The sequence below is a fragment of the Prunus mume genome, linkage group LG7 (genome assembly GCF_029339155.1).
Source record: "Prunus mume cultivar Tortuosa linkage group LG7, ASM2933915v1, whole genome shotgun sequence".
Classification (NCBI taxonomy): domain Eukaryota; kingdom Viridiplantae; phylum Streptophyta; class Magnoliopsida; order Rosales; family Rosaceae; genus Prunus; species Prunus mume.
The window spans coordinates 13,372,278-13,400,228 of NC_142704.1; the positions used below are offsets into that span (position 1 = coordinate 13,372,278).

The window sequence follows — 27,951 nt, forward strand, 5'->3', positions numbered from 1 at the left end:
GCATTTCTATCCTTTAGGGTAACCAAAATATCTTTGGGTTTCACCAAACTCTTAGACATGTCTACCAATATGGCATTCTCCTCTTCAGAAAGTCACCTCACAAATGAATGACTTTGAAGATATTCTGAAGTAGGATGGTTCTGTACTCCGCAAACCACCTCTAACTTCCAATTATCCTCATCACCAATATTGACACCTTTTAATAAGAATGGGCATCCACATTTCTTCGTATTAGTGTCCCTAACATACTTTTCATATCCACATTTAATTGTAGAATAAATCATTAGGTCAAAATATGAGTAATCATTAGGTTCGAATCCACACATCCTTCCTTGATTGGGTTTTATTATTTTCTATACAAGCTCGCATCAATAAATGTTTATCCATCAAAGCAAGGCTAAGACTCAAAGCAAAACTCTTCATCAATAACCAATACACTTTCAACCATAGTAGTTGAGGTTTTAGCAATGGCAGCAAAGACAGCAAGAAGGCAGAATGGCATGTTATGGCAGGAGAAGCTGGAATTGGTGATGTTAGATGATATAATGAGATCAAGTGTTGATCGAGTATGAAGTCTGTTTATGAGAGAAAAGCTATGTGTTGAGAGTTGTGCTCTACATCTATTTATAGGCTACTAGTTCTTGCACACTTGGTGAAGAAATGGTTGAGTTTGTGTCAGTTCTTTCTTTGTAGTTTAATTGGTGAACTAGTACATTGATTTCGGCACCATTGACGATGGTATTTCCAAGCTTGACATATTCTTCAACAAGTTGGTGCAGTAGAGCCTCATGGTTCAAATGGCATTTACTACGGTTGCTCAATCTTTCCCTTCACCGTATGACTTTCTCCAACTGTCGAAGTCAACTTTAAGTTTTAACTTGGGTAGTCACACTCGCGCCATTAATCGAGTAAAAGCAATTTTGAAATATAAACAATAGCTTTATTTGGAAAGTTAGAAATATTGGGCCTGCTTGACCTTGGGCCTATACCTCATGGTACTTGATTTTATGAATTCAAACAGCCCATGCCCATCCTGATTTAAAAATCCTTAAATGTGCTTTTTTCCATTTTAGGTCCAAACACAAACTAGAATGAAGTTGAGATACCCTATGGCAAAACGAAAAATAAAACAGTTTTGAAAAATAAAAAAGAAGTTAAATTAAGAAAGGTAGAGCTAGATGTGGGTACAATATGATTTGGTCCGATTTTCACCTCAAATCGGAATTGGAATCGGCATTATTCATCTAGTCTTGTTCGGTTTAATTTTGATGAAAAAAATTATAAAACCAATTCGGTCCTGTTTCCAATTATTTTAGTTTTGGACCGTAATTTTTTTTTTTTACAAAACCCAACTAAAAATGTTATTTTTTGGGCTTAAAAAATTCACAAATTGCCCAACTGCATACAAATTAAGGTGATTGGGCCTAAAAATGTGATTTTGAGTTAAATTAGGGGAAAGATTATTTATGGGCTTAAAAATTTAGCATTTGGCCTAAATATTTTATTTAAAAATAAAAAACCAGTTTAGTTTGATTCGATCCAATGTTTTTACAACAAAAACCGAAACTGAAACTGGACCAAACCGGTCCAGTCCTGTCCAGTATTTGGTCAATCCAATTTTTTTCCATTTTTTCCGGCCCAATTCTGCTGGGTTTTCCAGTTTTCGTTTTCGGTTTGAATGCCGACCCGTAATAGAGACAAATTTCATGTCCTATACGGCTATACTCAATCCCAGAAACGCACGCAGGGTATACTGCCCAAAAGCGAAAAAGGTTCCTTTCCCCAATTCACAAACAGTGACACACCAAAAAGCGACTCGCTTCCCAAACTCACACAGTTCCAAAACCCAATAGCTCTCCTTTTTCCCTCTCTCCCCTCTTTCTGCCCAGAAGACCAAGGCCACCAAAAACCTTCCTCTCTCAGTCACAAACAAACACTCACACAAACCCAAAAGCGACTCACTTCCCAAGCAAAACCCAAAGTTCCTTTTCCCATCTCTCTGTACTTTTCTCTCCGTACCAGTCATGGCTCAAAACAGACCCAAACAACAAGAAGTAGAAGAAGATGAACAAGACGATTTGAAGAAGCTTATGAGCTCGTACCTTGGTCTGAGCTTGGGCATTTTCTTGGCTTTAGCTCCAACCAAGTTCCAAGAGCTACAGACCCAAGTGAGCGAGCTCTCTGCGAGGCTATGGCAAGCGGAAGAACAAGTGAGACAGATGAGATCGAGAAGAAAAGAGGACTCAAAAGCCAACGCGAGGGTTGTGGAGATCTTCGCCAGCCACCGCAACGCTTGGCAGGCGGAGGAGAAGCGGCTGCTGAACCAGATCGACGCGGCCCACCAAGAAATTGCTCACCTCCATGGAAGGATTGTGGAGTTGGAGAAAACCCAGGACGAGTCGAGCGCTAGGATTCAAGATTTGGAGAGAGAGGTTGGGGAGAGGGACGACATGATTGGGTTCATGGCCAGCAGAGGCGGTGAGGCTGAAGAAGACGACCACTTTGGCGTCCTCCAACCACAACAACAGCATCAAGTCAAGGATGATGTGAATGTGTACGACAATGCCATTGCCTTTGGCTTTGACTCCCACTTGGTGGCCGATGCTTCCAAGCTCTGGCAGGTTAGCCTCCATTTTCACTTATTGGGTTTTCAATGTTTGTAAATTTTGTTTCAATTAAGACTCAAAAAGATTTCCATTATATTTTGCTGTGGTCATTGTGTGTTTGATTTTGATGTTGATGTGTCTAGCTCACCAATCATCACCAAAACTTATTTGCTGTTTACATGAACAAAGACAGCAATTGAGTGAAGCGAAAGCCATTATTAGCATCTTAGCTTAACATTATTTAAAAACAAGTCAAAGCATTTGGTAAGACACAGGTCCATTGTCTTCTTCAGCACTAGCAAACAAGTTGCATTTTGGAAGGCATGTGTTGTTTCCATATGTAAAGTGAATAGTTATCCGCAAATGATGTGACTTGGCATTATGGCATATGGTCTTTGGCCTCTGTAGGAGATAGGTGACTTATGGCTGTAATAAGTTCAACACCCATATTCTCTGCCAATAATTTGATGAACTATTGTAGCTTTTAGAAAAATGAAAAAAAGAAATTTATGTCTTCTCCTTTTCCCTTATGTTTCCTTAAATTTCTTTCTTTATTGTGTCTTCAATTTTTTTTCGATAAAATTTTATTGTTCTATGTGGCAGCAATTTATTGTTCTTTTGCCCCTTAGAAATGGGTTAGACATGTTGGACCATCTGAGCCATCAAACTTTATTGGGACCTATTAAAAAGTGATTCCATGTGATCTAATTGGGACCTATTAAAAAGTGATTCGTGATTAATTGGGACCATGCGATTCCATGTGATCTTCTTTCACCATGTTGCTGGTGTGAATATTTTGTACTAGTTAAATTTACATACTTATTTTTCTTTGAGAGAGGCAGATTAGTTAACTTTGTTTCTATAGGATTTCTTTATTAAGGCCATTTTTTGGCCCTTTTTTTTTAATTGATTAAATTGGTAAGATATTTAACTTGTTTGATCTGCTCTCATCCCTTTGCAGGATGTACAGTATGAATCCCTTGAACCATTGTATCATATGAAGCATTTTGTACCAAGGTATATATTTAACATTCTATATACTGATAATTTCTGAGGCATTTAATTAAAACTCTGTAGCTAATGAGAGATCAACATGTCTTTCTCGCCTAGAAGGGAGTCCCCTTGGAAGCTAGATGGTGAATCGACCAGAGTATCCTCTAAACTAAAATTACTTGAACAAGAATTGCTAAATTTGGAAAATATTGGAAACAGTGATCTTTCCAAGGTGCCTTCATTGATGAGGAAGCAAGCTAAGAGGTATCAAGCTCTTGCAGGGAAGATAGATGATCTGTGCAGAAGAATGGTAATGTTTAATTGCCCTTGTTTTACTTGTTTTATGCTATTTTATCATCTTATTGGTCTGTTATTTCGTTTAGAAAACCCAAGTATTAACAAAAGAAGGTTCAATAGAAAGAGAAAAAGTAAACACAAAAGGAGAAGAAAGAAAAGAGAGTTCTGTGTATATGTGAAGCAAAATGCTTTGTTATTATGAAGCTTCTGCCTTACAGTATGTCTGAATATGCAAGAATTCCTGTTGATGCGTGCTATAGTGGAAAGTTATTAAGGTTAAAATCTTCTATTAACAGAAGAAAGTACCCCCAAAAAAAAAAAACTCTGAAAAAATTAGAAACAAAATAGATATTTGTATGCAAGAGATTCGCTGTCTATTTTTTTTTTTCTTTTGTTTGGGGGATCAACAAGAGATTTTCTGTCAATGCCTGTTATATTGGGAAGTTGACAAGATCCTGTGGCTCTGACTATTATTCAAGCCCAGCAATTAGTTAACCATACACATATTTTAATTAATCATCATGTACTTAGTTATTGCTGCTAGCACCGAACAATCCTTTGTTAAAATTTGAGATCTAATAAACCACTATTTCAAAATGCCTGTGAAATTAACGAGTTTTTGATTCCCAAATTTGCAACTGATTAATGAACTCTTTGTACGATATTCTAGTTTTTCTATGTACAGTTCTTTGAGAAAAAATAGTCTTTTTCGTGTAATTCTAAATGTGAGGTAATTTGGAAAGTGCTTTGTAAACATATGCAAAAAAATGACATATATCATTTAGTCTATCCATGCCTAATCTAGCTTTTGATTATAACCTCATCTTTTTTTACCAATAAGAAGATACGACTTATTTGAAATTAATTAAATTAGCAATTCATAAAAATGAAAATATAAATCTTTCTGTGGTAGTTCATGGCCCCTTATCATATCAAGTTCCAGTTCTTGGTCATGAGTTATACCTGAACTGTCTTTTTTGTTACTTGCATCTGTTTTTACTTTTGTAACTTTTAGCAATTGTCTCCACAGGTAGTTGACAGATTAAATTTTTTGTTGTGTTCACAAAATTGTCTTGTTTTAACAGCAGGATAGTGATCCCTCTGAACCCACACTCAGTCCAGAGTTTCGTACGCAAAGACAAACAGAATTTTTACTTGAATCATTTAGACTTCAGCAACGTGCATCAGAAACTGCACAGAAGCTGATGGCAGTACAAACAGAGATTGGGAAGAGTTATTATGGGGGTGAGGTGGGGAACCAGGCCAAACTTACCACCCAACGTTCTTTGGATTCCATCAGAAACAACTTCAAAGAAATCCAGAGAAATTTGGAGATATGGTTGGCCAGAATTATTGGAGATCTTGAAGGTATTCTGGCCAGAGACGGTGCTTCTCACGTAAGGGAATACTATATTTCTAGGTATCCTTTTGTTCAATAAATCTCTAGACTTGAATTCAAATCTGTCCACCAAATTGTTTACTCTTTTTGTAAGTATCCTGATCCAAGCCATAAGGGTGGCGGTTCGATGTCCTCATTCCACTTTGTTTATGGTAGCATCTGTATATATGTTGTCTATTTTCCTTTTCGTTCCATTCTTTTTTTGGCATGAAAATCCGTTGATTCATCTTTAAAAAAATCATCCTAACAGTCAAAAGAGAACAAAACTGTTGGGGCTATAATGGGCTTTTTACTTCTTATGATCATCTTTGTATAATGATTTTCATTGATCATTGAACCAAATGTCATATCACTAAATATGTTGAGCACTAGTCTTATTTGTCTCTTAAAATTATCGTAGAGCTCTTACAACTTTATCCATGTTAGGATTTGAAGTCTACAAATATTTTGGTTTTACATATTAGATTATATCTTAAGGTTTGAAGGCTCTGCATATTTTAAGGTTTCAAGCATGACAATTCAACTCAAATCTACACTTCTGACTATATACTGCTGAAATAATTCGATTTAACCTAAGTGTTTGTGTATTTGTCAATTATAATTGAACTGAATAAAATAACACTGAGTGTCTCGCTTAGAGGTGGGCACGGTCTAGTTCGGTTCACTTTGAATATAGCATGTGGGGACTTATTGAGGGTTTGGGCTCTCATTTGTTCTGATATGTCAAGAGACCTTAAAAACAAGTCGCATACGTCGTGGGTACTTGTAGCTTTTGTGGTGGGAAAGTTCACCCCTACACCCTATATTAGAGTTCGAATGTCCTCTACCCCAAGAATCGTGAGAAAAACTTAGTTATCCCCGTTTCATGTAAGTCTTTCTCCAAGATCAGAGTTCAAATGTCGTCTACCCTACATTTATAGGTGGCAATTTGTAAGGTAGTATTTCTGCAAATTGATCTAGGAAACCATTTACTAAGATCATATCTACTTGAGGCATATCATAGATGAATCACACACAAATTTAGATATAACAGAGTACCAGTGCGAAAAACTACAAAGTTTATTTTGAATCAGGCAAGAACACCACAGGATAACATCAAGTAGAAGCTCCAGCCTCTTCCAGCAACTGCTTCACCTTTGTAACATAGTCTCCCATGGCTTCCTCCTTGGATTTCCCTGCCGCAAAGGTTAAAAAAAATTCAGAATTATGCTAGAGTATAAGAAGATTGAAATGAAACGCTAAAAATCAATTTGCTCAGAAGTATTACCTTCAACAGCCTTCCATGCATCCCACTTTGCTCTGTCCCTCATATTGAATATTCCCGGGCGGCCTGCAAGTCAGCCACGAAGGAACAAACATGAAGGGAAAATTTAGAGGACCGGACAGTTAACTATCTCTAGTTTGTAAAGCAATGAGAGAATGAAAAATAGTGGACTAATGATAATTTTAGGGAGCATTATACTTACTGGTGTTCACTGCACCAACAGTGGCTTGCTTGTACAGCCCATAGAGGATGAGCTTGTTCTCATTGGTTGTTGACTCTGGAAGAGTCTTGGCTTTTTCAGCATACTCATCAAACTCCTCCTGCAAGACCCCATCCCAGTCAAATGTGATTCAGAACATAACTATTCATCATCATTCCAAATAAAAACATAAAGAACTAAGTTATAAGGAAACTATAAAAGCATTGATGCCAAGAACTACAAAAACATTTGAATTTCCCCTTCGGCTAACCATCTGTAGTTCATAAAAGCAATGGAGCAACAAAATAATTCGGCAAATAAATTACTTTATTGCAAGTGGATATTCATTCAGCTACTAACTAGGTATACCTCAGACATATGTTCATATTTGCAACTTTTCACAGGTAGTAAATAACAAGCTAAATCACAAATCATAAAGCCATACTCTTGAGAAGGTGTAGAACACTAACTCACAACTCCAAAATTAACATATGCATAACTTAGGGAGCATATCAAGCTTCTTACACGATAAAGTTTAGGAGTGCCACTGATGATACACATGCAGTTCCAAAGTCCAAAGTTTATGGGAAAGTTTATTCACCTAATTAATATCATAATATCATAAGCAGAAAAGTTATCAGATGACATTTTCTTAAAATAATTATTGGGAAGATAGGTAGGTAGTGGAAATCTTCGACATTTCTTCTCCCTATGTTCAGTTAAAGAAAACAAGCAACCAGAATGTAATGAAAAGGAGTGAAAAACCTCACTATAGGATTTGCATTTTGATAATACCATCTGGATCTGAACTGAAGCTCTGATCCATGATATGTAGATCAAGAACTTCAACCAAAATGAAGATCAACAGTCCAAAACAGAGAAAACGAAGAGAACCCACTACAATTAACTACAATTCTTGCTGATTTTTCACCAATTAATCAAAAAGAGTAACGGATTCAAGCCCAATATATTACATACAGATCTGAACTAATTTCACTACAGTAGAAGAAAAATTAACCAAAACAGAACCTACAGAAACGCTGATTTTCTCAGTAAGTACAGATTAAAATTGAAAACAATGGAAGCGGAATAGAATTAAGAGCATACCTTCAAACCCATTTGCTCGATCTGCGAGATTGAATCTGCTGTTGTTTCAACGTATGGAGTCGCAGTGCCGTGTGCGTGTGTGGTGGTGGAATGGAGGTGGTGATATATAAGCAGTCCCTGATTCTATACCCCATCGTCCATTATTAAAAGCCACGCAACGTTTGGCGTGATTTGTTTTTTGTTTTTTTTTTCGGCTTTTTGGTTCTCCCAAGTTTTTTTAAAGAAAAATTAGGATGAGGTGCTTTTCTTGTTCTTGATTGTCACGTTTTTGTCTTGTAGATTCTGGTTATTCATTATACACATCTTATGATATTATTTTAATAAAATGTCTTTCCCAACGAAGAATTTTTTTTTGTTTTTTTCACAACAATTGTATGTGATATTTGAGGGAAATGCTTGATTAAGGATTTTATGGTAAAGTTTTAATTACAGTTATTTGATCTCATGTATGGTGCGTATTAAATTCACTAACACGTATAATAAATACCGGAGATTAAAAGTCACATAACTTAAAATCCTCAATGTAGAAGCTCTTGATATTTGAACTCGCATTATAAAAAAAGAAATTCTTTAAAAAGTTTGGAATTGGATTGTAGTGTTACTAGTTATAATATTTTTTTAATATTTATAGATATTATTCTTCCCCTTACGAAAGCATATTCCGTGTGATATTAATTCAAGATGATGGTGTGAGTGAGAGTTGAGAATAAAAAATCTCACAAAGTCAGAGAGGTCCCATATGCAGGTAGGCTTTTATGGGTCTTTACGTTTTTAGGTGTAACAACCAACCACCTTTTGATGCCCTTCTATGATTTGTCTACCCAAAAGAAATATCTGAATATATTTATTATTTTAAAAAAATTAAAATATAAAAAATATAAAAAAAAAAGATATTGCATGCATTATATCACATCGCTTGTACGACAAATTTTATTATCATTATTCAATTTTAGTATATGTAAAGCTATTATCTTTCCTTTCGACCCAAAAAAGAAAAAGAAAACTATTATCCTTCCACACTCTTTTTCTCTCCCCCAATACCGGAAATCCACTTCTCTCTCTGCTTCCATTGTGAACTCCACCATTATTGCAATTCTCTCAAACTTACCCACATCTCAAAATTGAAACTATAAATTGTCTAATTTGTCTATTTTACACTTGGGTCAGACATGGTTGACGTGGATTAGACCATGTGGTCAGAGTAGTGAACCCACCTCCTTGCATTCAAGTTCTAGTCTTCCTCTTGGTAGATTAGATTAAATTTAGACTATCACTTGTACCACACAAAAAAAGAGAAAAAAAAGAAAAGAAGGGTTAGACATACATCTCGGTATGTGAAAATTGTTTTTGAAGTTTTTGGCCCAAATCATATATTTATTTGTTTATGACACTGAATGGAGAACTCGAACGATTAGAAGAGTAGAGGTTTTCTCTTCAATAAAACCATAACGAAAGGAAATGAAATCGAACTCCCAAGAGACTAACTCAATCAAGGACCAGAAGTAACAGCAGCAGTCTTAAGATAATTGTTAAAATCCAAATACTCAAATGCATGATGGACAGATAAAATTTCTCAACATTCCAACCAAAATTTAACACCTGCCGATGGCAGACTAATAAACTCAGTACTACCATCTATTTCTTTTCTTCCTTCTCTGCCTCGGCAGCCTTCTTCAGTCTCGCACCAACATGACGTTCATTCATACGCTCAACGCGTAGCTTGTCATAAGCCTTAAATGCCTTCATATCATTTGTAACCTTCACAAGCTCAACAGTTGGCTTCTCCCTTACAATGGGCATGTAAGGGCCTTGAATTTGGGTAGCATTGGCAAGCTCCTCAGGACTTGAATCACCAGCCTAAGAACACAACAAATTTATGCAGTCAAAGGTTGCAACTTGCACACAGATAGCAACAACGAGAATATCACACTCTACATATATGTTGAATATATTAAAAGAATATTATTACCTTCAACTTCCGTGCACGTCTTGGGAAGACAACTAACTTGGCCTTGTATGTTTTCAACCTCTGAACATTTGCTTGAAGACCTTCTAGAGATCGATTCTTGCGGCGATGATCAACAGCTATGCCAATGGTTGGAGCAAGCTTCTTCGGGATACCAGCAGCCTGTAATAGATTACAAATACATCAAAGCAAAGGATAAGCGAGCATTCCATAATTCCAACATTTTCCTGAATATAGGTAATATTCAGAATGTGCAGAAAAACTGCAGGAAACCCCATTCATCCTATCAGAAATATTCAAATTAAAGGCAAAAGGGGTAAAAAAAAACTGTTGAAACCACAAGTTTCCAAATGTTAATAATAGTTTCTTATATGACGGACGGAATTGGATTCCCTAGACCTCATTTGAGGATCCATTACTAACCGAAACAAACATTGTTATAACTAAACTTTTGTATATGCAGAACCATGTACCCTACTAAGACAAAACGTTAACATGTCAAGCACTAGAAATTTCCCTTCCCTTTTTGAGATGAGCAACAATTATACCAAAAACAATAGTCTCACCTTCAGTTCTTCAAGAGTAAATCCTCTGCCAGATCTTACTTTCATATTGTATTTTAACGTTTGGCCATGAACGATAGGTCGCAGTGGTCCAGATGTAGGGCGAGGAAAAATCTTCACAGCTTTCTCTTGACGGGCTGGAGATGGTATCAACCAACATAGAGAAGAAAAAAGTAATAAGAATATCTGATTACCCAAACAATGAAAGGAATACACAAAATTAACAAAGATTGGGTAATCAAAGATTTTTATTAGAGGTAATCAATTGAATATCTAATTTCTTACCCTTTCTTCTCCGTGTTTTACGCGCTGGCTGATTAAACCATGTTTTCACATAATTCTGCCAATGCTTTCTGAAGTGCGAGCTAGGAATGACATTGTTGTGCTTCACCATGACTTACCTGCAAAAGGGATTTGAACAAGGGACTTCAACATAAGGCAATGCACATTCAGTTCTTTTACATCACATCCCAAACAGCACAAAGAAGGGTACGAAACAGCACAAAGATTAAGATAAACAGTTTTAAAGCAGGCAAAAATAACATAAAATACAAGTCGTTGTATGAACAAGAAACTAAGAAAGCAATGCAATTAACACATACCCATTCAGAAGCTAGTGGACATGGTCAGAGACAAAGGGAAATAAATTACAAATAGCCCTACTGTTCTTCAATTGAGTTAAAAGGGAAATGGGTTCTGCAATTTTTGCTTATTAGCTCGGCATTTTATCAATAAAAATGCTTGAGAGTTCACAACAAAGAAACTCAGCTTGCACATTTTCTAACTTGCCAAAAACAAAACAAAAAAAGTTGCCACATTTAAAAATTTGTTCTTGTTTTTAGAACCGGCATACAACAGAAGTTAGAGAACCCAAATTGCAACACTAGAAGTGCTTGAGAATCCAAGTTCGAAAAACTATTATCCTCAAACAGTGATCAATATAATACAAAAGCATAAGTTCTTCATCAGGCATCGACTACACCAATGACAAACTTAAACTTCAATTGCACTAACAAGAAGAGGGGAATTTGACAATGGCTCCACACAACTAATTGACGTGGTAAACCAGATTACATCATACCGACATCAAATGGATATACCCATTAGAAATCAATTTTAATAACATTTGCTCATAAACGCAACGGACGATGATACAACTGCATAGATCAGTATAGTAAACTGCCGGAATCAAAGAGAGAGAGAGAGAATGGAAGTAGGGAACGTTACCGGCTATGAACAGAGCACCTGCAGGCTGACTGCTGAACTAGGGTTTCCTTCGGCTTTTAAAACACCTGCCCCTCTCATTTGGACGGCTCTGATTGGTTTTTTTTTTTTTTTTTCAAATTACAATTTTATTTTATTTTTGTCATTCATTTTCCACTTTGATAACTGTCATTTAAATTGTGACAATTTAATCTTGTAATTTTATTTAAGTACCAATCAAGTTTTACTCATTTAGGATTCTATAGAAAGCACTTATGCTTATAAATGCTTCTCGTAAAAACACTTTTATTATAAAAATGTTTAAAATTTTCATAAAATTTCAAGTGCTTCTTAAAAATACACTTGACATAAGAATTTCAAGTACTTCTTACAAGTTTGGCGCATGAATTATAATAGTGACTTTTCCTTGTCCTTATATGCCCATAATATATTGCCGTGCGCGTAGACACCAATGCAAATGCATCGATGGAGCAAATACAAATGCAAGCATAAGAACAAGTTGATTGAAAAAAATAACTCACTTCTTCATACCAAAAAGAAAATGGGAGAGCAAGCATTGGAATTACATATATTCCATTAAAGGGAATTTCTTTCTTTTAAAAAACTCACTTTGCCCATTTTATTTCATTCAAATTCAAAACTGCTCTTTGTTTGCAGGGTGGCTTTCCTTTCTCTCTCTCTCTCTCTCTCTCTCTCTCTCTCGCTGTGTTATCTTCTTCTCTTCTCTTATTATGCAGCAAAAATAAGTGAGTCTTCAATTCTGTTATTTGAAATATTTGAGTTCATATTTTTATTGGCGGTGCAAAAAGATGATGGATGATGGTTCTGCAGAGCGGCGCGGCAACTTTATTGGTGATGATCAAGTAGCTCCTCCTCCTCCATCTCAGAGTGCTGGGGAGACCACTGATATTCATAACTCTGACGCCACTCATCACCAGGTAGTAATTACTAATTAATTTGATTGGTCATTCTAATTAATTTGAAACTGCTGGGTGAGGAAATGAAATCCTGAACCCTTTTGGTTTCAGGGAAAAATAGGTCATTTTGTCTCTATTAACAATTTAGAATTATAATATAGCATTAAATGCATTCTTTTTTATTTGATTTAATATGGGTATAATTGAAAAATTAACCAAACTTCATTTTACATTCCTACGCAAACCAAACGTGGGAAAGGAAATAAAGTGGTAATTCCTGATTACTTTCCCATCATTACCAAACATGAGAAATGAATCTTCCATTTCTCATCCCTTTGGAAAAAGACATGGAAAATTATTTCCCTTCGAATATTTTCCACAAACCAAACGGGGCCTAAATGAATTTTATTTTGGTGGCTAGTTTTCATGTATTGTATGATCTGTTGGGTTGTGTGTTGTGCCATCATTTTGGGTAATTCTCATTTCCATTTTGGTCATTTAACACATCAGTTTCATGTCATAATAATAAATTCTGTTGACTTGGGTAATGTCAATTGGACAAGGTAGTGAGCCCGCCCTAAAGTTCAAATTCCCCTTCTCATAGATTAGATTGATGTAGAGTAGATTATTGCTTATATAAAAAATTAAATCCTCTCTCCATACTTTTTTTTAATAGGGTAGGGATGTTCAAACACAAGATCTTAGGTGTATGGGTAATTGTTTTTAACTATTGAGGTACAAACCCTTTGCAATCGTCCCTCCACTGGCGGAACCACATAGTGGGTTGTAGCCTTATGAAGGTTTGGGGAAAAAATTAAAAATAAACCTATATAGCCCAATATTTTAACCTAAAAATAATAAATACACAATTCCATACCTTACCAACACCAATAGACATAGTCAAAGGTTTTCCGCATTTGTAATTAGTGTCAAATATTGTCGCAACACCAATACATGCGATAAAGTATGTAGCTCTAACTCTCCAATTTTAATCTTTTTATTAATTTGTCTTAAAAAAGAAAAGCAATTTTCCAAATGAAATTCACCCTTTTGTGAATAATATGACTATAATTTCTTTTTCTTTTTTCTTGTCTTTACAACTAACGTGGTTTATATGACTATAATTTTATTTTATTTTTTCATGTGTTTACAACTAGCATGTTTTATATGATTTAATGCATACTTTTATTTATAGAAAAAAAAAACTATATATAAACTGTAAATACAAAAAACAAAACCAAAAACCAAAAAAAAAAAATTTGATAAATTCTTTTTTGGGGGTCAAAATTGCTGGGAAATGTTATTAAAAACGAATATTAAGGTTTACATATGCTGCAAGAATATTAAAAAGCCATTCAGTACCCACTATAGTCCCGAACATGATTACCCCCATGTCTATAAACGAAACGAGCTACAGCATGTGCAGCCGAATTGCAACACCAAGGTGCAAACACAAAGGTCACTCGAGTAAGTTGAGACATCAACTGATGAATGTCAAAGACAATCCCTTTAAGATCAGCATCCACCGCAATCCATACGTTGAGTATCGAGATTCCTCTCTGAGCATCGGATTTTACCATCAGATTAGTAAGTTGAGTTTGGACACACACACTCAAGGCTTGTCTAATGGCAAGGATTTCCATCATCAAGGCATATGAGCCACGAAGATCTCCCTCTCCACCAGCACCTAAGAGCAAACCATGGGAGGTGACGCCTCCTCGCTACTGTTAGGCCCACAAAGCGGCATCACAGTTTAAGCTAAAAACTTTAGCTAGCCTACCCGTTGAAAAATTCCAAGTGACCCTTGCTTCCCTCCATACTTGACTAGTGTTACAAGCTAAGGTGGTTTTCTTTTCTTTGAGAAGAAGATCAAATCCATTAAAATTCGAAGAACATTACAAAAGAACCTGCGTGTTAATAGTGCCCTCATTAAAACCTTCTTAGGAAATCCTGAGCAAGGGAGGAGTACCACACATACAACAGACTAACAAAAGAGTCCAGACAAAATTAGAATCACAGAACATATACATCTAAAACAAATCTACCCCACCAACAAAACAAAAACTAAGAAAAACCCATCGAAAGAGCACACCAACGCCTCTCATGTTATGTCAAAAAAGGTCTTCTATGTGAACATAGTCCTTTGCATAGCACAAGACTTATTCATCATGCAATGGACAGAACCAAAAGAGCACCGAGACGAACAAACCACAAGAACAAAACACAAATAAACAAACTGAAGCAAAAGAGCACTGATACAATTTTTAACTACTCCAACCAAATTCAAGCAGTTTTACTCCAGTAATGCTTGGAGATTTATAATGTAACGACCCGATCCTAAATAAATTGGTGAATATTAATTTATTAAGATAAAAAGGACCATTTTGCCCCTAAAATATTTTGTGAGGTTTAGAGTTGACTTTTTGATCGGAATGGAATTTGGAAATTTCAACAATACCGTTGCGTAGAGCGCGGTGAGATGAGTCCGTAGACACGTAGTGGGCTCGAATCGGAGTTGTGACGAGAGAGATACGATCAAAATACCCTCAGTGGCATAATCGTAAATATTTCAAAATGGGTTTTTAATAAAATCTGAAACACTCTCTCTCTCTCCCGCGAGCTATCTCTCCTCTGGTCCTGCTCGTCCGGCCACCAAACTCGACGGGCCAGTACCAAAATGACCGGGCCGCGTCCTCTTCCTACCCCACCAGTCCCGCCACCGCCGTAGTTTTGCCGGAAAATCAAGGAAAAGCCGCTCGAAACTTCGCGGCCGTTCTCCGTCATCCGGCAGCCATTTTTGGTGATCGAGGTATGAAAATTCATCCCCTCTGCATGATCTAGCTGATGGTTGGGTAGGATTGCATTGATTTTGAGAGTAGGTAGCTTGAATTTCGAGTTAGGGTTCGGCCGGTTTTACGATCGCGATTCCGGCCACTTCCGGTCAGATTTTGGGGTACGTCCAAGAACAAAAGTGACTCCAAATAGGGTGTTATACCTAGGGTAGGAGTCTTGAGCCATGATTCAGAGTTTTTCCGGCGATGGATTATCGCTTTGACACCCATGCGCTGCCGGCGCGTGGGCGGCACGTGGGCACTTTAGCTGAGGGTCATTTTTGTCCCAATGTGATCCTCTCGATGTCACGAGCGCGTAGGTGTGCTCGGATTTCAATTTGGATACCGTTAGTGTTCCGAACGAATATCGCATATTGCGTATTTTCTGGGTTCGCTAGGTTTGGACCGTTGGATGGTCTTGAGGTTATAATATGTTGATCTATGAATTACTAGGATCGTATCGGATTCGACGGATCGTAAAACGGAGTCCCGGATACTTCGAATAAGCCAACCCTAGGGTTAGGGTTTTAGTAACCATCCGATCCGGATCAAATTTGCAGGACGTGTGTCCTAGACTTTGTAGGACCTATAGGAACTGTCGGATCAGAATTTGAAGGTCGTGGACCCGAGGGCCCGTTTGACCGAGACTGGGTAGTTTGACCCTGGGTTGACCGTGAGACTTCCTAGATAATACCTCCTCAGTTATGGGTTTTATGTTTGAGATTTATTTTTGTCCAGGCCCGTCGGAGATTGATTTATTTTTGCCCAGGCCCGTCGGAGTTTGTCCAGGCCCTTCAGATGTCTTCTTGATACGATGCCTTGGAAAGGAAGTGTTAATGTTTCAATGTGTTTTTATCTGATTTAGAATTATGATAGATCCGAAAGGTATAGAGGTTTGGAACAATTGAATTAAGGAAGAAAATATCATTTTATAATGTTGTGATAAGGGGTACGAACTCCACCATTATACGTACCTTCCCTGGTTACTATTCACACACGTGCCGTGTTTCGGGCGTGTGGGCTTTCTTGGTTACGGATCCTGAAATTGTGGGATGCCGGGAACATTATGATATGGTTTGGATATGTTGAAATATGGGGCATCCTTGATGAGATGTTGCCGTGGACCCTGAGGGGTGGTAGTCTGCGCGCGTAAGACTGTTTACAGGCATATGGGTCTTGATTCTTCGTCCGCACGTCTGGTGAGAGTTAGTCCCCAGTTGGACGGCTCGTTCCCTTGCCACATGGTGAATTGAGTAATTTCTCTACCATGTGGACTAGTCAAACGATCCCCAGTTGGATTGTTTTCCCTGGTACATGATGTACGTCATCATATGTACCTCCCCTGATCTACATTTGGTTACGAACATTGGATACTTTTGGAGTTATTAGAACTCAGGACATCCTTGAGGGATGTTGCTGTGGACCCTGGATTTGGGGTAGTTTGCGCGCGTAGGATCGGTATTAGAGGCGCATGCTTTGACTGTGTCACGTGCTGGCCGAGAGAGTTAGTCCCCCGGTTGGATGGCTCACTCCCTAGCCACATGGTTATTGAGGATTCCTCCATGTGGTCTAGTTAAACAATCCCTGAATTGGATTGTTTTCCCCTGGTACATGATGATGGTGAGAGGTGGGTGTGCTTATTTATATATGTATATACGTGGATTTGTTTCTAGATTTAGATCCGTACGGTTGTGCTTTGTGATTACCCTACATTGTTATGAATGGTCTGAGTCCCGGATTGGGGAGTAATGGTTGGCAACATACGCCTGGCATAGGGTATGGTTGCAGGTTGATTTGATATAAAGGAAGAGTTTGAGAATGTGTTCATTGTGTTTAGTGGGACATTGATTGGTGATAAATTTGAAATGCATTTGTTGGTTCTGCTTTAATTAATTGTATATTATCGGAGATGTGACCTTTGATATGAAAGAACTACGTGTGGCTTGATCCCTCAGTAAGAGTACGTAAGCACTGAAGTAACTAGGCGCAGCCGCGGGTTAAACTCTAATGATGTGTTTTGTTGAGTGTGATGCGGACCTTGTTGTTGGTCCTGAAACTCGTTTAAAATCGAGGTATATTTAGATTTTTGTTCATACTCCCAGTTGGCTAAGGGAGGGTTGTGTAGGTGTACTATTGAATCAAGTGTGTGATATAATGGGCTGAGGCCCTGGAATAAATGGTGATAATTTATAGATGATAATTGATGCTTTCGGCAAGTATAAGTGTGTTTGAGCTTATTCTTGCATGTTTAAGGAAATTTTTATCTCAAAACTTTGTTGGCAGCTCTTTTTCGGAATATTTGAAGGCCGGAGGCAAATTAGATGAATTGCATGAAATTATATTGTGCGTGCTGCCGGTTGGGTTATAAAACTATGTTTTATGTAGGTGGAAATTTTGGGAAATATTCAATTTACAGGGGAGACTCTGCCGAATTTTCGGCAGAAAGTCTCATGCCCTTACTCCTTTTGAAAAAGGAGGTTACCATTTTAAGGAGTGAACCCGGCATGGGTGTGATGTCGGGGTCTCCGCAGGATTCATCTCGGGTTTTGTGAAAAATTCGGGGCGGGTCCTGTCATATAAAATAGAAAAAAAAAAAAAACTAAAAGTCTTTAAATATGTTGAAAAATAAAGAATTCCAGATTTCCCAGGTAATTGAAAACGTGTAAATTATTTTTTTACAACTAGCTCCTTGTCCCTAATGACTTCTTAAAAGCTTAATGACGTGGACGGTTTGGATTCCACGTACAACCTGGACACATGTACACATCTTTAATGTTATTTAGTTTTTTAAATTCTCATTTTTTGTTAAAAAAAAACCTGAAATTCAGCCACTAAAATGGTAGCTATGTTTGTGAGAAAACCCAGAACGGTGGCTATTTTTGTGAAAAATATGGACCAACCTGACTTTCAAATATTGTTCAGTGAAAATGTATCAATTTGTTTCTACCAGAAAAGAGAAAACAAGTACTAGTTCATTTCTATTTTGTTAGGACTTTAACAGTTATTGAAAAAGGTAAGAGTATTTATTCCTGCATTTTAGATCTTAGGTTATTCTCTCCCTAATATTGCTTATATAAAAAATAATTCTTGCAAATGATAAATAAAAGAACTACTTCATTTTCCCGCCAAAAAATTGTCTAATTTTACTTATAACTTCTCTTAAAAAATTATTTACCTAGAACTAAATTAACATTGAAACAATTTCTTTGTATTTACATCCCAAAGCAAAGGTCCTCATCTCATCTAGGGATCACCATTCGGCATGTGGCTCATGGGCCGAAGTGGGTAGCCCAACGAACAATAGGCCAAAGTCCGACCCAACCTATTTTTCAGGCCCACACAGTTTGGCCCTCTTTAAGATTGGATAGGGCTTGGGCCAAGGGTTTGAAATCATGGGCCGGCTCACAGCCAGGCCCGTTTGAGCTCATCTAGCCATGGCCTGGTTAAGCTCATCTATGCCTGGCACGACCCACCCATAAATATAATACCCAATTAAATGCTATACTTCTTCACTCAATTTTCTAACTTGTCAAGCTTTGTCAAGCTTTATTCTTTCAAATGTCAAGCTTCAATTTTCTCAATATGTCTAAATCCTCATTCCTCTGGTGATGGTGCTCTCATTCTTTTAGAGTGCTACTATTTTCACCCACCTGTCTTATTTTCCCACCCACTTTTATCTTCAAAATTTAAAAACAAATTTATCCATTTGTAAAATGACTTTTAAGGACTTAGATAAAAAATAAAAATAAATAAATAAATAAAACCACTATTCTCCTTCATCCCTGTCAACCCCAACCCCTCCCTTCTCTCCCTCATCCCGACCAAATCCAAATCAAAGTTCCAATAAAGCTTCAAAATTTCCAATTGGGTCCAATACAATTCCATTAGATTTCTCCTCAGTTTCTAAACCCAAGGACACAAGCTTTCTGTTTCATTTGCTCAGTTTGCTCTTCGTCTTCTTTCTAATTCTAGCATTTCTCTCAGTTATTGTTTTCGTTCAATGGAGAGACGATGAACATTGAGAGCAATTTTCTTTATTATTTTTATTTTTAATAATAATTTACAGAGGATCCCACACGTTTTGATTGACAAAGGTTGAAGGTTCGAAGCATGCTTTGAATGAAAGTAAGGAGAATTTACTTGAATTAATAATTAAAGGATATTTTAGGAATAACGGTGGGTGTAAAAATAAAATTGTGTTTTTTCAAATTTACATGGTGGGTGGAAAGATAAGGTGGGTGGGGAAATAAGACTGGGGGGTGGAAATAATAGCACTCTTCTTTTATTTTCACAAATTTGAAGTTGCAACTTTCTCAAGTTGTCTAAATCCTCATCCTTGCTGGTGGTACTCTAATTCCTTGGTGGTAGTGGTGCTCTTATTTCTTTGTAATAAAAAATTATAAAAGACTTGGACAAAAAAGTACAAAAAATAAAATAAAAAGCAAAAAAGGCCTGGCTCGGCCTATCCCAATGGGCGGGCCCATGCATTGACATTTGAAACCTCAATCCGGCTTGAAAATTCAAAAAAGTCCGTGACACCTAGCCCAAGCCCGGCCCAAACCCAAAAATTTCGGGCAAACCTAACCTGCCCCATCTTGGCCTAGTGACGAACCCTAATCTCACCTACATACCGTTCACACTCTCATAATAAATTTCTTTAAAGTTTTCTTTGTGGGTTACAACAATTCTAACAGTCCCATTTTAATTTTTGGTACTTCCATTGTGAGTGCCAACAACATCAATAGCTTCCTTTAGTTATATTTTAAAGGTTGATGTTTATCTTGATACAGTTCTTAATCGGAACAAATTCAAACTCCAATAATAGATTTTTTTTTTATTGTTACCAAATTAGTTCCACAACAACCCTGGGTTGTCGTTATCAGAAAAACTTGTCTATTACGCGAATAACACTATTTTGCTATCATTTTAATTAATCATTTTTCGTAACGTGTGATGATTTTTCCATATGATGGAACGTGATTGGATGAAAATAACAAAACAATGTTATCCTCGTGACATGCAAGTTCTTCTTCATCGTCAGAGTTTCAATGATTTGTTAAGCTATCAGATCGCTTCAACTTTGCGAAGCTCCAATTTTCTTTTAGTAATAATATTCAACGCTAGTTTTGATTGGATTCATAGTCTTTTCCTTCATGTGTTCAAGTTTTCAACCATCATAGGTAGAATTTTTGAATGTTGCTTTTTTTTATTTATATAACCTTGAGGTGCAATGAAGCTTGAGGTAAGATTGACCCCCCAAAAAAAAAAAAAAAAAAAAAACTTGAGGTGCACGCACTATGAAATAGAAATATTCCTATTCGCTTAGCAAAAATGAAATAGAAAATATTCTACTATCTGCATTTTTTTTGCAGCCCACCTGCACGGTTGACTTATCGTTCATTTCTCTCTGAGCCGCTGAGGTGTAAAGGTTCGAGCTTTCTTTGTTCTTTAATGGCGGAGATTGTGTACCGCAACCCGGCTGGAATTTTTTCCTTCTTTTCTTATTCCTGGTTTGTCCATTTTCCATAATATATCTTCTATTTCCCTCCCGAGTCTCACCAATGTTTTATTTTTTATTTTATTTTATTTTATTAATTTATCTTTTGGTTTTCGTCATCCTCTACCCATAACTTGTAAATACTCAAAGATAATCTTCTCACCCTCTCATTAGCTATTTAAGTCGTTTTTGTAATAACTCAAATCCTGTATTTTGTTCAAGCATCCAATTTCTTTGCACTTTTGAAGTCTCATCTCTACTTGTGAAGTTTACTGTGTTTGATTGAAAGTTCCTCTTCTCTGTATATGCATGAATGATTAATGTGTGAATCCTTGTTACTGAGAATACCCATTTATTAGTTTAATGTATACTGCTAATCAATTTGTTTAAATTGAAAACCCCTTCATTCTACATGTAAGAGATTTTCCCTTCATTCTACATGTAAGAGATTTTTATGTTTGCTTCGAGATTGATGCCAACAAAAAACTGAAATTAATATTATTGTGTTGAAAACTTGCACTAAATGCAGAAACTGAGAACCACAGAGAAGAGGCAAGGTTCCATTGCAATGGGAGAGGGTAATGGTGATGCATATGTTTCAGTGGGTGAAGTGGATTCCCCTAGGATAGATAACTTCAAGAAAGTCTCACTTCTGCCCCTTGTCTTCCTCATCTTCTATGAGGTTTCTGGGGGACCATTTGGTGTTGAGGATAGTGTCCAGGCTGCTGGTCCCCTTCTAGCCCTTCTCGGATTCTTGGTCTTTCCACTCATTTGGAGTGTTCCTGAGGCCTTAATTACCGCAGAGATGGGTACCATGTTCCCTGAGGCTGGCGGTTATGTAGTTTGGGTTTCGTCGGCTTTGGGTCCCTATTGGGGGTTCCAGCAGGGCTGGATGAAATGGCTAAGTGGGGTTATTGATAATGCTCTGTACCCAGTTCTGTTTCTGGACTATTTGAAGTCGGCGATCCCGGCTTTAGGTGGTGGCCTTCCAAGAATCATAGCCGTGTTGGTTTTGACGTCGGTGCTCACTTACATGAACTATAGGGGTTTAGCCATTGTGGGATGGGCTGCTGTTCTTTTAGGGGTTTTCTCACTCACTCCTTTTATGGTTATGGGACTTGTGGCAATTCCCAAGTTGCAGCCTTCGAGATGGTTAGTGGTAAATCTACACAGTGTGGACTGGAATTTGTATTTGAACACTCTCTTTTGGAATCTGAACTATTGGGACTCGATAAGTACACTTGCCGGGGAGGTAGAAAACCCAAAGAAAACTCTACCAAAGGCTCTGTTTTGTGCCTTGATTTTGGTTGTTGTTGGGTATTTGTTCCCTCTTCTAACTGGTACTGGGGCTGTTCCCCTCAACCGAGAGTTGTGGACTGATGGATACTTCTCAGATATTGCTAAAATTATTGGGGGAGTTTGGTTGAGATGGTGGATCCAAGGGGCTGCGGCAATGTCAAATATGGGGATGTTTGTGGCTGAAATGAGCAGTGACTCCTTCCAACTTCTTGGGATGGCAGAACGAGGCATGCTGCCCGAGTTTTTCGCTAAAAGGTCTCGCTATGGAACCCCAGTGATTGGCATTTTGTTCTCAGCTTCTGGAGTCCTTTTTCTATCTTGGCTGAGCTTTCAAGAGATTGTAGCTGCAGAAAATTTCTTGTACTGTTTTGGAATGATTCTAGAGTTCCTATCATTTATACGGTTAAGAGTGAAGTACCCGGCAGCATCTCGGCCTTACAAGATACCTGTTGGAACAGTTGGAGCCATTCTTTTGTGCATTCCTCCAACCATACTGATTTGTACAGTTTTGGCCTTTTCTACTCTCAAGGTGGTGGTTGTGAGCGTCGGAGCCATTGTGATCGGCCTTGCCATGCAGCCATGTCTTATGTATGCGGAGAAAGAGAAGTGGATCAAGTTTTCGACCAGCGCTGACCTCCCAGATCTTCATGGTGCTAATCAGGGGAGTGTTAACTAATAGATTAGTAAGTCCTCAAAACATGGAAAGGCAAATGTACTCTCACTACTATTGTGTTCATCTCCCAAGGCAGTAAGGTTCGCTTTGCTCATGTTCATGTTGGTGTATCTGATCAAGAAGTTTGCAATAGTTGCTCTCTAACCTATGCATTTCCCTTGCTCAAGTGCATAGCAATTGACCAAAAGCTATTTATCATATATATATATATATATATATATATATATTTTAAGACGATGATAGGTGGAAATGCTTTATTAAATATTTACCATTAATTATCTATTGCAATATGTGAATTTGGTTTGAGTAGATTTTGATGCAATTTCACATATTGACACAGATTTTGAAATGTAAGACGCAGTTAGATTTTGATGCAATTTTAACTAATGCCTTTGTTATTTGTTTTCTATCTGATTGGCATGTTGTAATGGACTCATACAAAAATCGCGCTATGTATTAACACATACGAAATTTATGCAAAAAATTAGCAAAATCAGAAACCATTAAGACATTTAGTTGTGATAAACAATAGACGATTCTAGTGGTTCAAGAAAACACTAGAAGTACAACCATAAATTGAATGGTCAAATGATTTCAGATTCAAATGATTTTTTGGCTGGGATGATCGTTGAAGGAATACTTGATTCAGATTATGAAAATACAATGTGAATGAGCCCCACATGGGTATCTCACATAAACTCCCTCAATTGAAGCTCCGCTTTTACGAATATCTATCCATTGCTATAAGAATTCAAGCGAAACGTCTTTAAGATGTTTAAAAATTCACACTACAAAGTTTCTTCGCACGTTTTCTTATTACGGCAACCATCCACATTTCACACATGGTTTCAGAAAACGAAAAACTGTTAGGTAAAACAGTGCCCAACGTAGCAGAGCCGGCCGTAAGTTTTTTGAGGCCTAAGGCAACAAAATAAAAGGTCCTACATACCTATATTTCCCGATGAACAATGTAACACGGTAGAAGATTGAAACCAAGATAATAGTTTTAGTTAGTAAAATAACAACAAATACCAGGCATTAGAATCAAACCAGGTCCCCCCAGAAAAACAATGTAATACATAACAAGAATCATAGTTTAGTTAGTAAAATAAAAACATCTATCAGGCCTACAGTCAAACCAGGGCCTCCAAAATATGTAAATATAAAAAGTGAGACCAAAGCCACATACCAATTTTATTACAAGCAATTTAATGTGAAATTTTTGCTGCTTTAAGCATGTTTAAAAAATAAATGAATTTTTTTTTTTTTTTTCGAGTTGATGGTGGAAGATGGATTACTAATGAAAAAAAACATTTATCGCATCTAATCCCTACATAGTGGTAAGATAAGAATATCTTATAATTAATCCCTCAAAATCCCCTCAAAATAGAAAAATCATTTATCTTTACTTTCATTTCCTCTATCAACATACCTTAGATTTAATATCCAATCCAATCTAATTTTAGGCACCAGAACGAGCCTCATCTTCGTAAGGGAAAAATAAAAAAGAGGTTAGTAAAATCTCTTGAGAGCCGGGCACAAGTTTTTCTCATTAAGCCCAAAATGTGCAAAATAAAAGCCCATATATAGCCACCTGCCAAGGCGCCAAGTCTATGCTCCTAGAAAATTAGAAATTTTCATACACAAAAAGACTGAAGGAGAAGAAGATACTTGAGAGACTGAGCAATGAAAAGAGGCGGTGGAAGTGGAAGTCGGAGTCGGAGGTCTTCAGCTGCGAAGTTTCTGGAAACGCCATTGACGTCGTTGCCAGTAGCTTCTTCTCCTGAAAACCAAACTACTCCCAAATCGGCGACTTTCAATAACAGCAGCAAGCGCAAGAGGACGACTGTCACTGTCGGAGCAGCCATTGGAGGACCTTCAGCCTCTGTGGCCGCGCTCATGGAATCGCCTCAAACCAATAGTTTGGCTTCGATTCCTGATCTCAAGCACCTCGCCTCCTCTCGCCTCCGCGATCTCAAGCTTCACATCGATCGCTCTCACTCTGAGATCCTCAAGGATTTCGATTCCTCTCATTCTCGCCTCCACAAGCGGTTCAAGGTCTCTCTCTCTCTCTCTGGAATTGATATCCTGTTGTACTGATTTGATACTTATTTGCATCATTGAGTTTCTTGATTGATGAACTATTGTTTGTTTGATTACTGAGAAAAATATCTAAGAAAGAGAATTTAAATTGAATTTTCGCCAAATAATAACAATTTTATGTTCATTTAGTCTTGCTTTGATAATCACTTGAAAGCAGTCAAATCTTATTACTGTTGCAACTTACAAGGTTTGGTAGAACAAATGTAATCTAGTGAATTCCTGATTATACGTGGTTACAAGAAAGAAAGAGAACAGAAAATTGAATTTTCGCCAAATAATGGCAAGTTTAGGATGATTTAATCTCAATTTCATATCAATTCCATTTGTTGATAACAAGAAATTCTCAATGCAATTTCAAGGTTTGGTCTGATGTGAGTTTAGTAGTAGTGCTAGTAGAGGGAATGGGAGCATTAGAATTTAGAGCAGGGATTTTTTTGCCAATTTATTCGGCTTTCTGTGTTACTAGATTCAAAGTCAAGCATGTCAGCAAGTGCTGGATGAGACAGACAAGGAATACAAGAAGATGACCCAAAGGATTACCGAAAGTCGGGAAGCAATGATGGTATCCTTTGTTTCTATCCTTCCTTCTAATTCTATGTCCATAGTGCTAATTCATTGAGTGTAACAACCTACTGCTTCTTTCTCAGGCTTCATATGCAGAGTTCATGGCAGATGCACAGACCACTGCTTCTCGTGGTATGTCTTCAGTTTAAATCTATCTGACCTGCTTAAAGTATAAGATTTCGTATAGGTCATGTGTTGGTACTAATGCTATACTGGAGTCTGGACTCAATATCCTTATTGATTAACATGCCATGTCGTTAAAACACTTGAGATGGAGTCCATATTGAGGCTTTGAAAAGTGATAATTGTGTCCCATATGTGGAAATCGGTTCTATTCCCATGTCAGCTCGGATAGCTTTTTGACCTGTTCAGTTTCACATTGTCATATATAATGTATTACTGTGGAGAAGAGAAAAAAGATATAAAAAAACCAACAAAAAGATTGGCAAATGAAAAATTGTCTCCTATGTATCATTAAACTGACTTGTAAGTACCATCAGTATGCAACAATCTAATTTAGTTCAACAATTTATAAATTACGTCTGATTCATTCTGAGTACCAATTTATAAATTACTTCTGATTCATTCTGAGTACCAATATATAAACTACTTCTGATTCATATTTTCAGCTTGCAAAACATCCATCACTGAGTTTTCACAGTCCTTTGAGAAAGCAATTGATGCTCTTCGGAGCCGCTACGGGATTTCAACAAATTAGCCATCAATTGTTCATGCCATATGATATCCACCGGCAATTTTAGGTGAGTGCTTTACTGTTTAATACCGTTTACTAGTGGTGGGATTATTCAGTGGTCTGGGTTGTTAAGCATCTCTGGATACTCTGTCTCGCATTATTTCATATGCTATACATAAGTTCACATTCATTACAACCTGCACTAAATTTGAAAATGAAAAAAAATAGAAAGAAAGAAAGAAGAGCAAAGGTAGTTCATTAGTCGTAGAGTATTATGATTAGAATATTGGAGATAGATCACCTGGATACAATCTCAAAATCATTTGTAAGATGAATACAAAGAAAGAAAACCTATAGAACCAGGTGACGTATTAATGTTTTGTTGGCAGATTCCCATGCTTTCATTAAATTGCTATCGCTAGAACAACATTACGCAGGACAATTGTACTTTGCTAGGTTACTTTCTTTTTTGAGACATGTCCTTTTACTGTATCTGAAGGAGTTGGGATGCTCATGATTGTTCCATTTTGGAGGAACATTGATGGATCCAATTGTCTTCAAAGGTTAAGATTTCACTATATTCTTGTATAACTGTTATACGTACCCATTGCCAATAAGTATTTCTGTACTTCCGTTTGTGCAAATTTTTGGTTCTGGTACTAGTAAATGCGATTAAGCAGATATAGCGTCTCATAAGCAGAATACTTTACTTGTATAACCCCAACCAAATTTGGATAAGAAGTATTGACAATCTTATATATGTCCAACTAAGTTTGGGTAAGAAGTACGACAATTAACCTGCAGCCTTGATACCATCTCGACTGTGCCAGTTAAGACCTTTACTGGAACTGCATTGCATGCAATGCTTATATGAAATATAAACTGCAAAAACATTTATATGAATTATGGTACTCTCAGCTCATCACCTCGCCAGAAGTCGTAGATATAATTGGACTGTTGACTCTATTTTCTATTTGTATTCTTTGTTTAGACATATGGTTACAGTTTCAGATTTTTGGTTCACATTCTCATTTATTTTGGTTTTATTTGGTCGCAGGTGTCATATTTTTGAGTAATACCTTCATGACAAGCCCTCCTAGTTCCATACACTGAGGCGTTTACATTATCTGTTGGGTTATGTTTTCAGGGATGTATAGCGGAGAAGGTAGAATATGAATTCCAAAGGATTTCCGATCTTCTACTTCAGACTGATACGATGACAGGGATTTTGAAACATAATACTCTTGACCATCTTGCGGTTTCAATACTACGCAGCATCTGAATTTCATAGCATTTGTTGTGTGATGAAACAAAATTTCATTGATCTGGCCGACTATTACAGTACATATTTGGACCTGTACTACACTTTTGCGCGATGAATATCAGAGCTGGATACATATTTGAACTCTACGGAAATTACTTTTAGGATATTATATGTAAATTCCATTGATCTAGTACCTTAAAATTTAAGATATTAATTGCCAAAATCAACACCCAACTCCAGTTTCATCAAGAATCCCATGGTTTCTCATGAAATGCACCCAAATAAATTTCCGATTTTAATGTTGAACGACCATCTCAGCTACAACTTTTGAGTTCAGCAAAGGCAATACCAATCACTTGAGCATTCCAGAAAAAAATAGTTGCCAAATGCAACCTCGACATACAGAGCTTTTGCAACAATGAGGCATGAATGACTGAGTAAACACTATTTACCCTGTCCTGACAGTGAAACCAATTCAAGACATGACACAA

General features: G+C 37.2%; 5 protein-coding genes across 11 annotated transcripts; 3 read left to right on the forward strand and 2 right to left on the reverse strand.

Moving 5' to 3' along the window:
• Positions 1-1,756: 1,756 nt before the first annotated feature.
• LOC103336775 (Ribonuclease P protein subunit P38-like protein) lies at positions 1,757-5,482 on the forward strand. Of its 3 annotated transcripts, none has more exons than XM_089041359.1 (4): positions 1,757-2,621; positions 3,568-3,623; positions 3,717-3,909; positions 4,982-5,482. In XM_089041359.1, exons 1-4 carry the CDS (start codon positions 2,025-2,027, stop codon positions 5,333-5,335), a joined length of 1,200 nt encoding a protein of 399 aa, XP_088897485.1. In that variant the 5' UTR covers positions 1,757-2,024; the 3' UTR covers positions 5,336-5,482. The 3 variants fall into 3 exon arrangements, with proteins under 3 accessions (XP_088897485.1, XP_088897487.1, XP_088897486.1); XM_089041361.1 differs by having other exon boundaries at positions 4,985-5,482; XM_089041360.1 differs by having other exon boundaries at positions 3,720-3,909.
• Positions 5,483-6,295: 813 nt separating this feature from the next.
• On the reverse strand, positions 6,296-8,087 carry ACBP6 (acyl-CoA-binding protein 6). Its single transcript, XM_008239825.3, has 4 exons — positions 7,866-8,087; positions 6,762-6,879; positions 6,563-6,625; positions 6,296-6,470 (listed from the first exon to the last, which is right to left on the reverse strand). The coding sequence occupies exons 1-4, from the start codon at positions 7,875-7,877 to the stop codon at positions 6,391-6,393; spliced, it is 273 nt and encodes a 90-aa protein (XP_008238047.1). The 5' UTR covers positions 7,878-8,087; the 3' UTR covers positions 6,296-6,390.
• Positions 8,088-9,279: 1,192 nt separating this feature from the next.
• LOC103336730 (large ribosomal subunit protein eL13z) lies at positions 9,280-11,725 on the reverse strand. The gene is made up of 5 exons (XM_008239826.3): positions 11,622-11,725; positions 10,680-10,795; positions 10,398-10,531; positions 9,835-9,993; positions 9,280-9,722 (listed from the first exon to the last, which is right to left on the reverse strand). Exons 2-5 carry the CDS (start codon positions 10,786-10,788, stop codon positions 9,501-9,503), a joined length of 624 nt encoding a protein of 207 aa, XP_008238048.1. The 5' UTR covers positions 10,789-10,795; positions 11,622-11,725; the 3' UTR covers positions 9,280-9,500.
• Positions 11,726-20,641: 8,916 nt separating this feature from the next.
• LOC103336731 (putative polyamine transporter At1g31830) lies at positions 20,642-22,981 on the forward strand. 3 transcript variants are annotated; one of them, XM_089041779.1, is made up of 2 exons: positions 20,642-20,794; positions 21,393-22,981. In XM_089041779.1, the coding sequence occupies exon 2, from the start codon at positions 21,432-21,434 to the stop codon at positions 22,836-22,838; it is 1,407 nt and encodes a 468-aa protein (XP_088897905.1). In that variant the 5' UTR covers positions 20,642-20,794; positions 21,393-21,431; the 3' UTR covers positions 22,839-22,981. The 3 variants fall into 3 exon arrangements, with proteins under 3 accessions (XP_088897905.1, XP_008238050.2, XP_088897904.1); XM_008239828.3 differs by having other exon boundaries at positions 20,650-20,876; XM_089041778.1 differs by lacking the exon at positions 20,642-20,794 and having other exon boundaries at positions 21,387-22,981.
• A 1,453-nt stretch (positions 22,982-24,434) lies between these two features.
• Positions 24,435-27,606, forward strand: LOC103336733 (uncharacterized). 3 transcript variants are annotated; one of them, XR_016122173.1, is made up of 6 exons: positions 24,435-24,893; positions 25,405-25,500; positions 25,586-25,634; positions 26,132-26,263; positions 26,696-26,759; positions 27,344-27,606. XR_016122173.1 is itself a non-coding variant. In XM_089041721.1 (5 exons), exons 1-4 carry the CDS (start codon positions 24,522-24,524, stop codon positions 26,218-26,220), a joined length of 606 nt encoding a protein of 201 aa, XP_088897847.1. In that variant the 5' UTR covers positions 24,436-24,521; the 3' UTR covers positions 26,221-26,263; positions 27,254-27,606. The 3 variants fall into 3 exon arrangements, 2 of the variants coding, with proteins under 2 accessions (XP_088897847.1, XP_008238051.2); XM_089041721.1 differs by lacking the exon at positions 26,696-26,759 and having other exon boundaries at positions 24,436-24,893; positions 27,254-27,606; XM_008239829.3 differs by lacking the exon at positions 26,696-26,759 and having other exon boundaries at positions 24,437-24,893.
• Positions 27,607-27,951: the final 345 nt, after the last annotated feature.

Bases quoted from the DNA above. Each gene is read 5' to 3' on its own strand.
- LOC103336733 (XM_089041721.1), top strand. From the start codon at position 24,522: ATGAAAAGAGGCGGTGGAAGTGGAAGTCGGAGTCGGAGGTCTTCAGCT. The intron at 25,501-25,585 runs GTATCCTTTGTT...CTTCTTTCTCAG, and splicing joins AAAGTCGGGAAGCAATGATG to GCTTCATATGCAGAGTTCAT. The intron at 25,635-26,131 runs GTATGTCTTCAG...TCATATTTTCAG, and splicing joins ACAGACCACTGCTTCTCGTG to CTTGCAAAACATCCATCACT.
- LOC103336731 (XM_089041778.1), top strand. From the start codon at position 21,387: ATGCAGAAACTGAGAACCACAGAGAAGAGGCAAGGTTCCATTGCAATG.
- ACBP6 (XM_008239825.3), bottom strand. The intron at 6,626-6,761 runs GTAAGTATAATG...GCTGACTTGCAG, and splicing joins TGTTGGTGCAGTGAACACCA to GCCGCCCGGGAATATTCAAT. The intron at 6,471-6,562 runs GTAATACTTCTG...CCTTTGCGGCAG, and splicing joins TGCATGGAAGGCTGTTGAAG to GGAAATCCAAGGAGGAAGCC.
- LOC103336730 (XM_008239826.3), bottom strand. From the start codon at position 10,788: ATGGTGAAGCACAACAATGTCATTCCTAGCTCGCACTTCAGAAAGCAT. The intron at 10,532-10,679 runs GTAAGAAATTAG...TACCATCTCCAG, and splicing joins TAAAACACGGAGAAGAAAGG to CCCGTCAAGAGAAAGCTGTG. The intron at 9,723-9,834 runs GTAATAATATTC...TTGTGTTCTTAG, and splicing joins GACGTGCACGGAAGTTGAAG to GCTGGTGATTCAAGTCCTGA.
- LOC103336775 (XM_089041359.1), top strand. From the start codon at position 2,025: ATGGCTCAAAACAGACCCAAACAACAAGAAGTAGAAGAAGATGAACAA. The intron at 2,622-3,567 runs GTTAGCCTCCAT...ATCCCTTTGCAG, and splicing joins ATGCTTCCAAGCTCTGGCAG to GATGTACAGTATGAATCCCT. The intron at 3,910-4,981 runs GTAATGTTTAAT...TTGTTTTAACAG, and splicing joins ATGATCTGTGCAGAAGAATG to CAGGATAGTGATCCCTCTGA.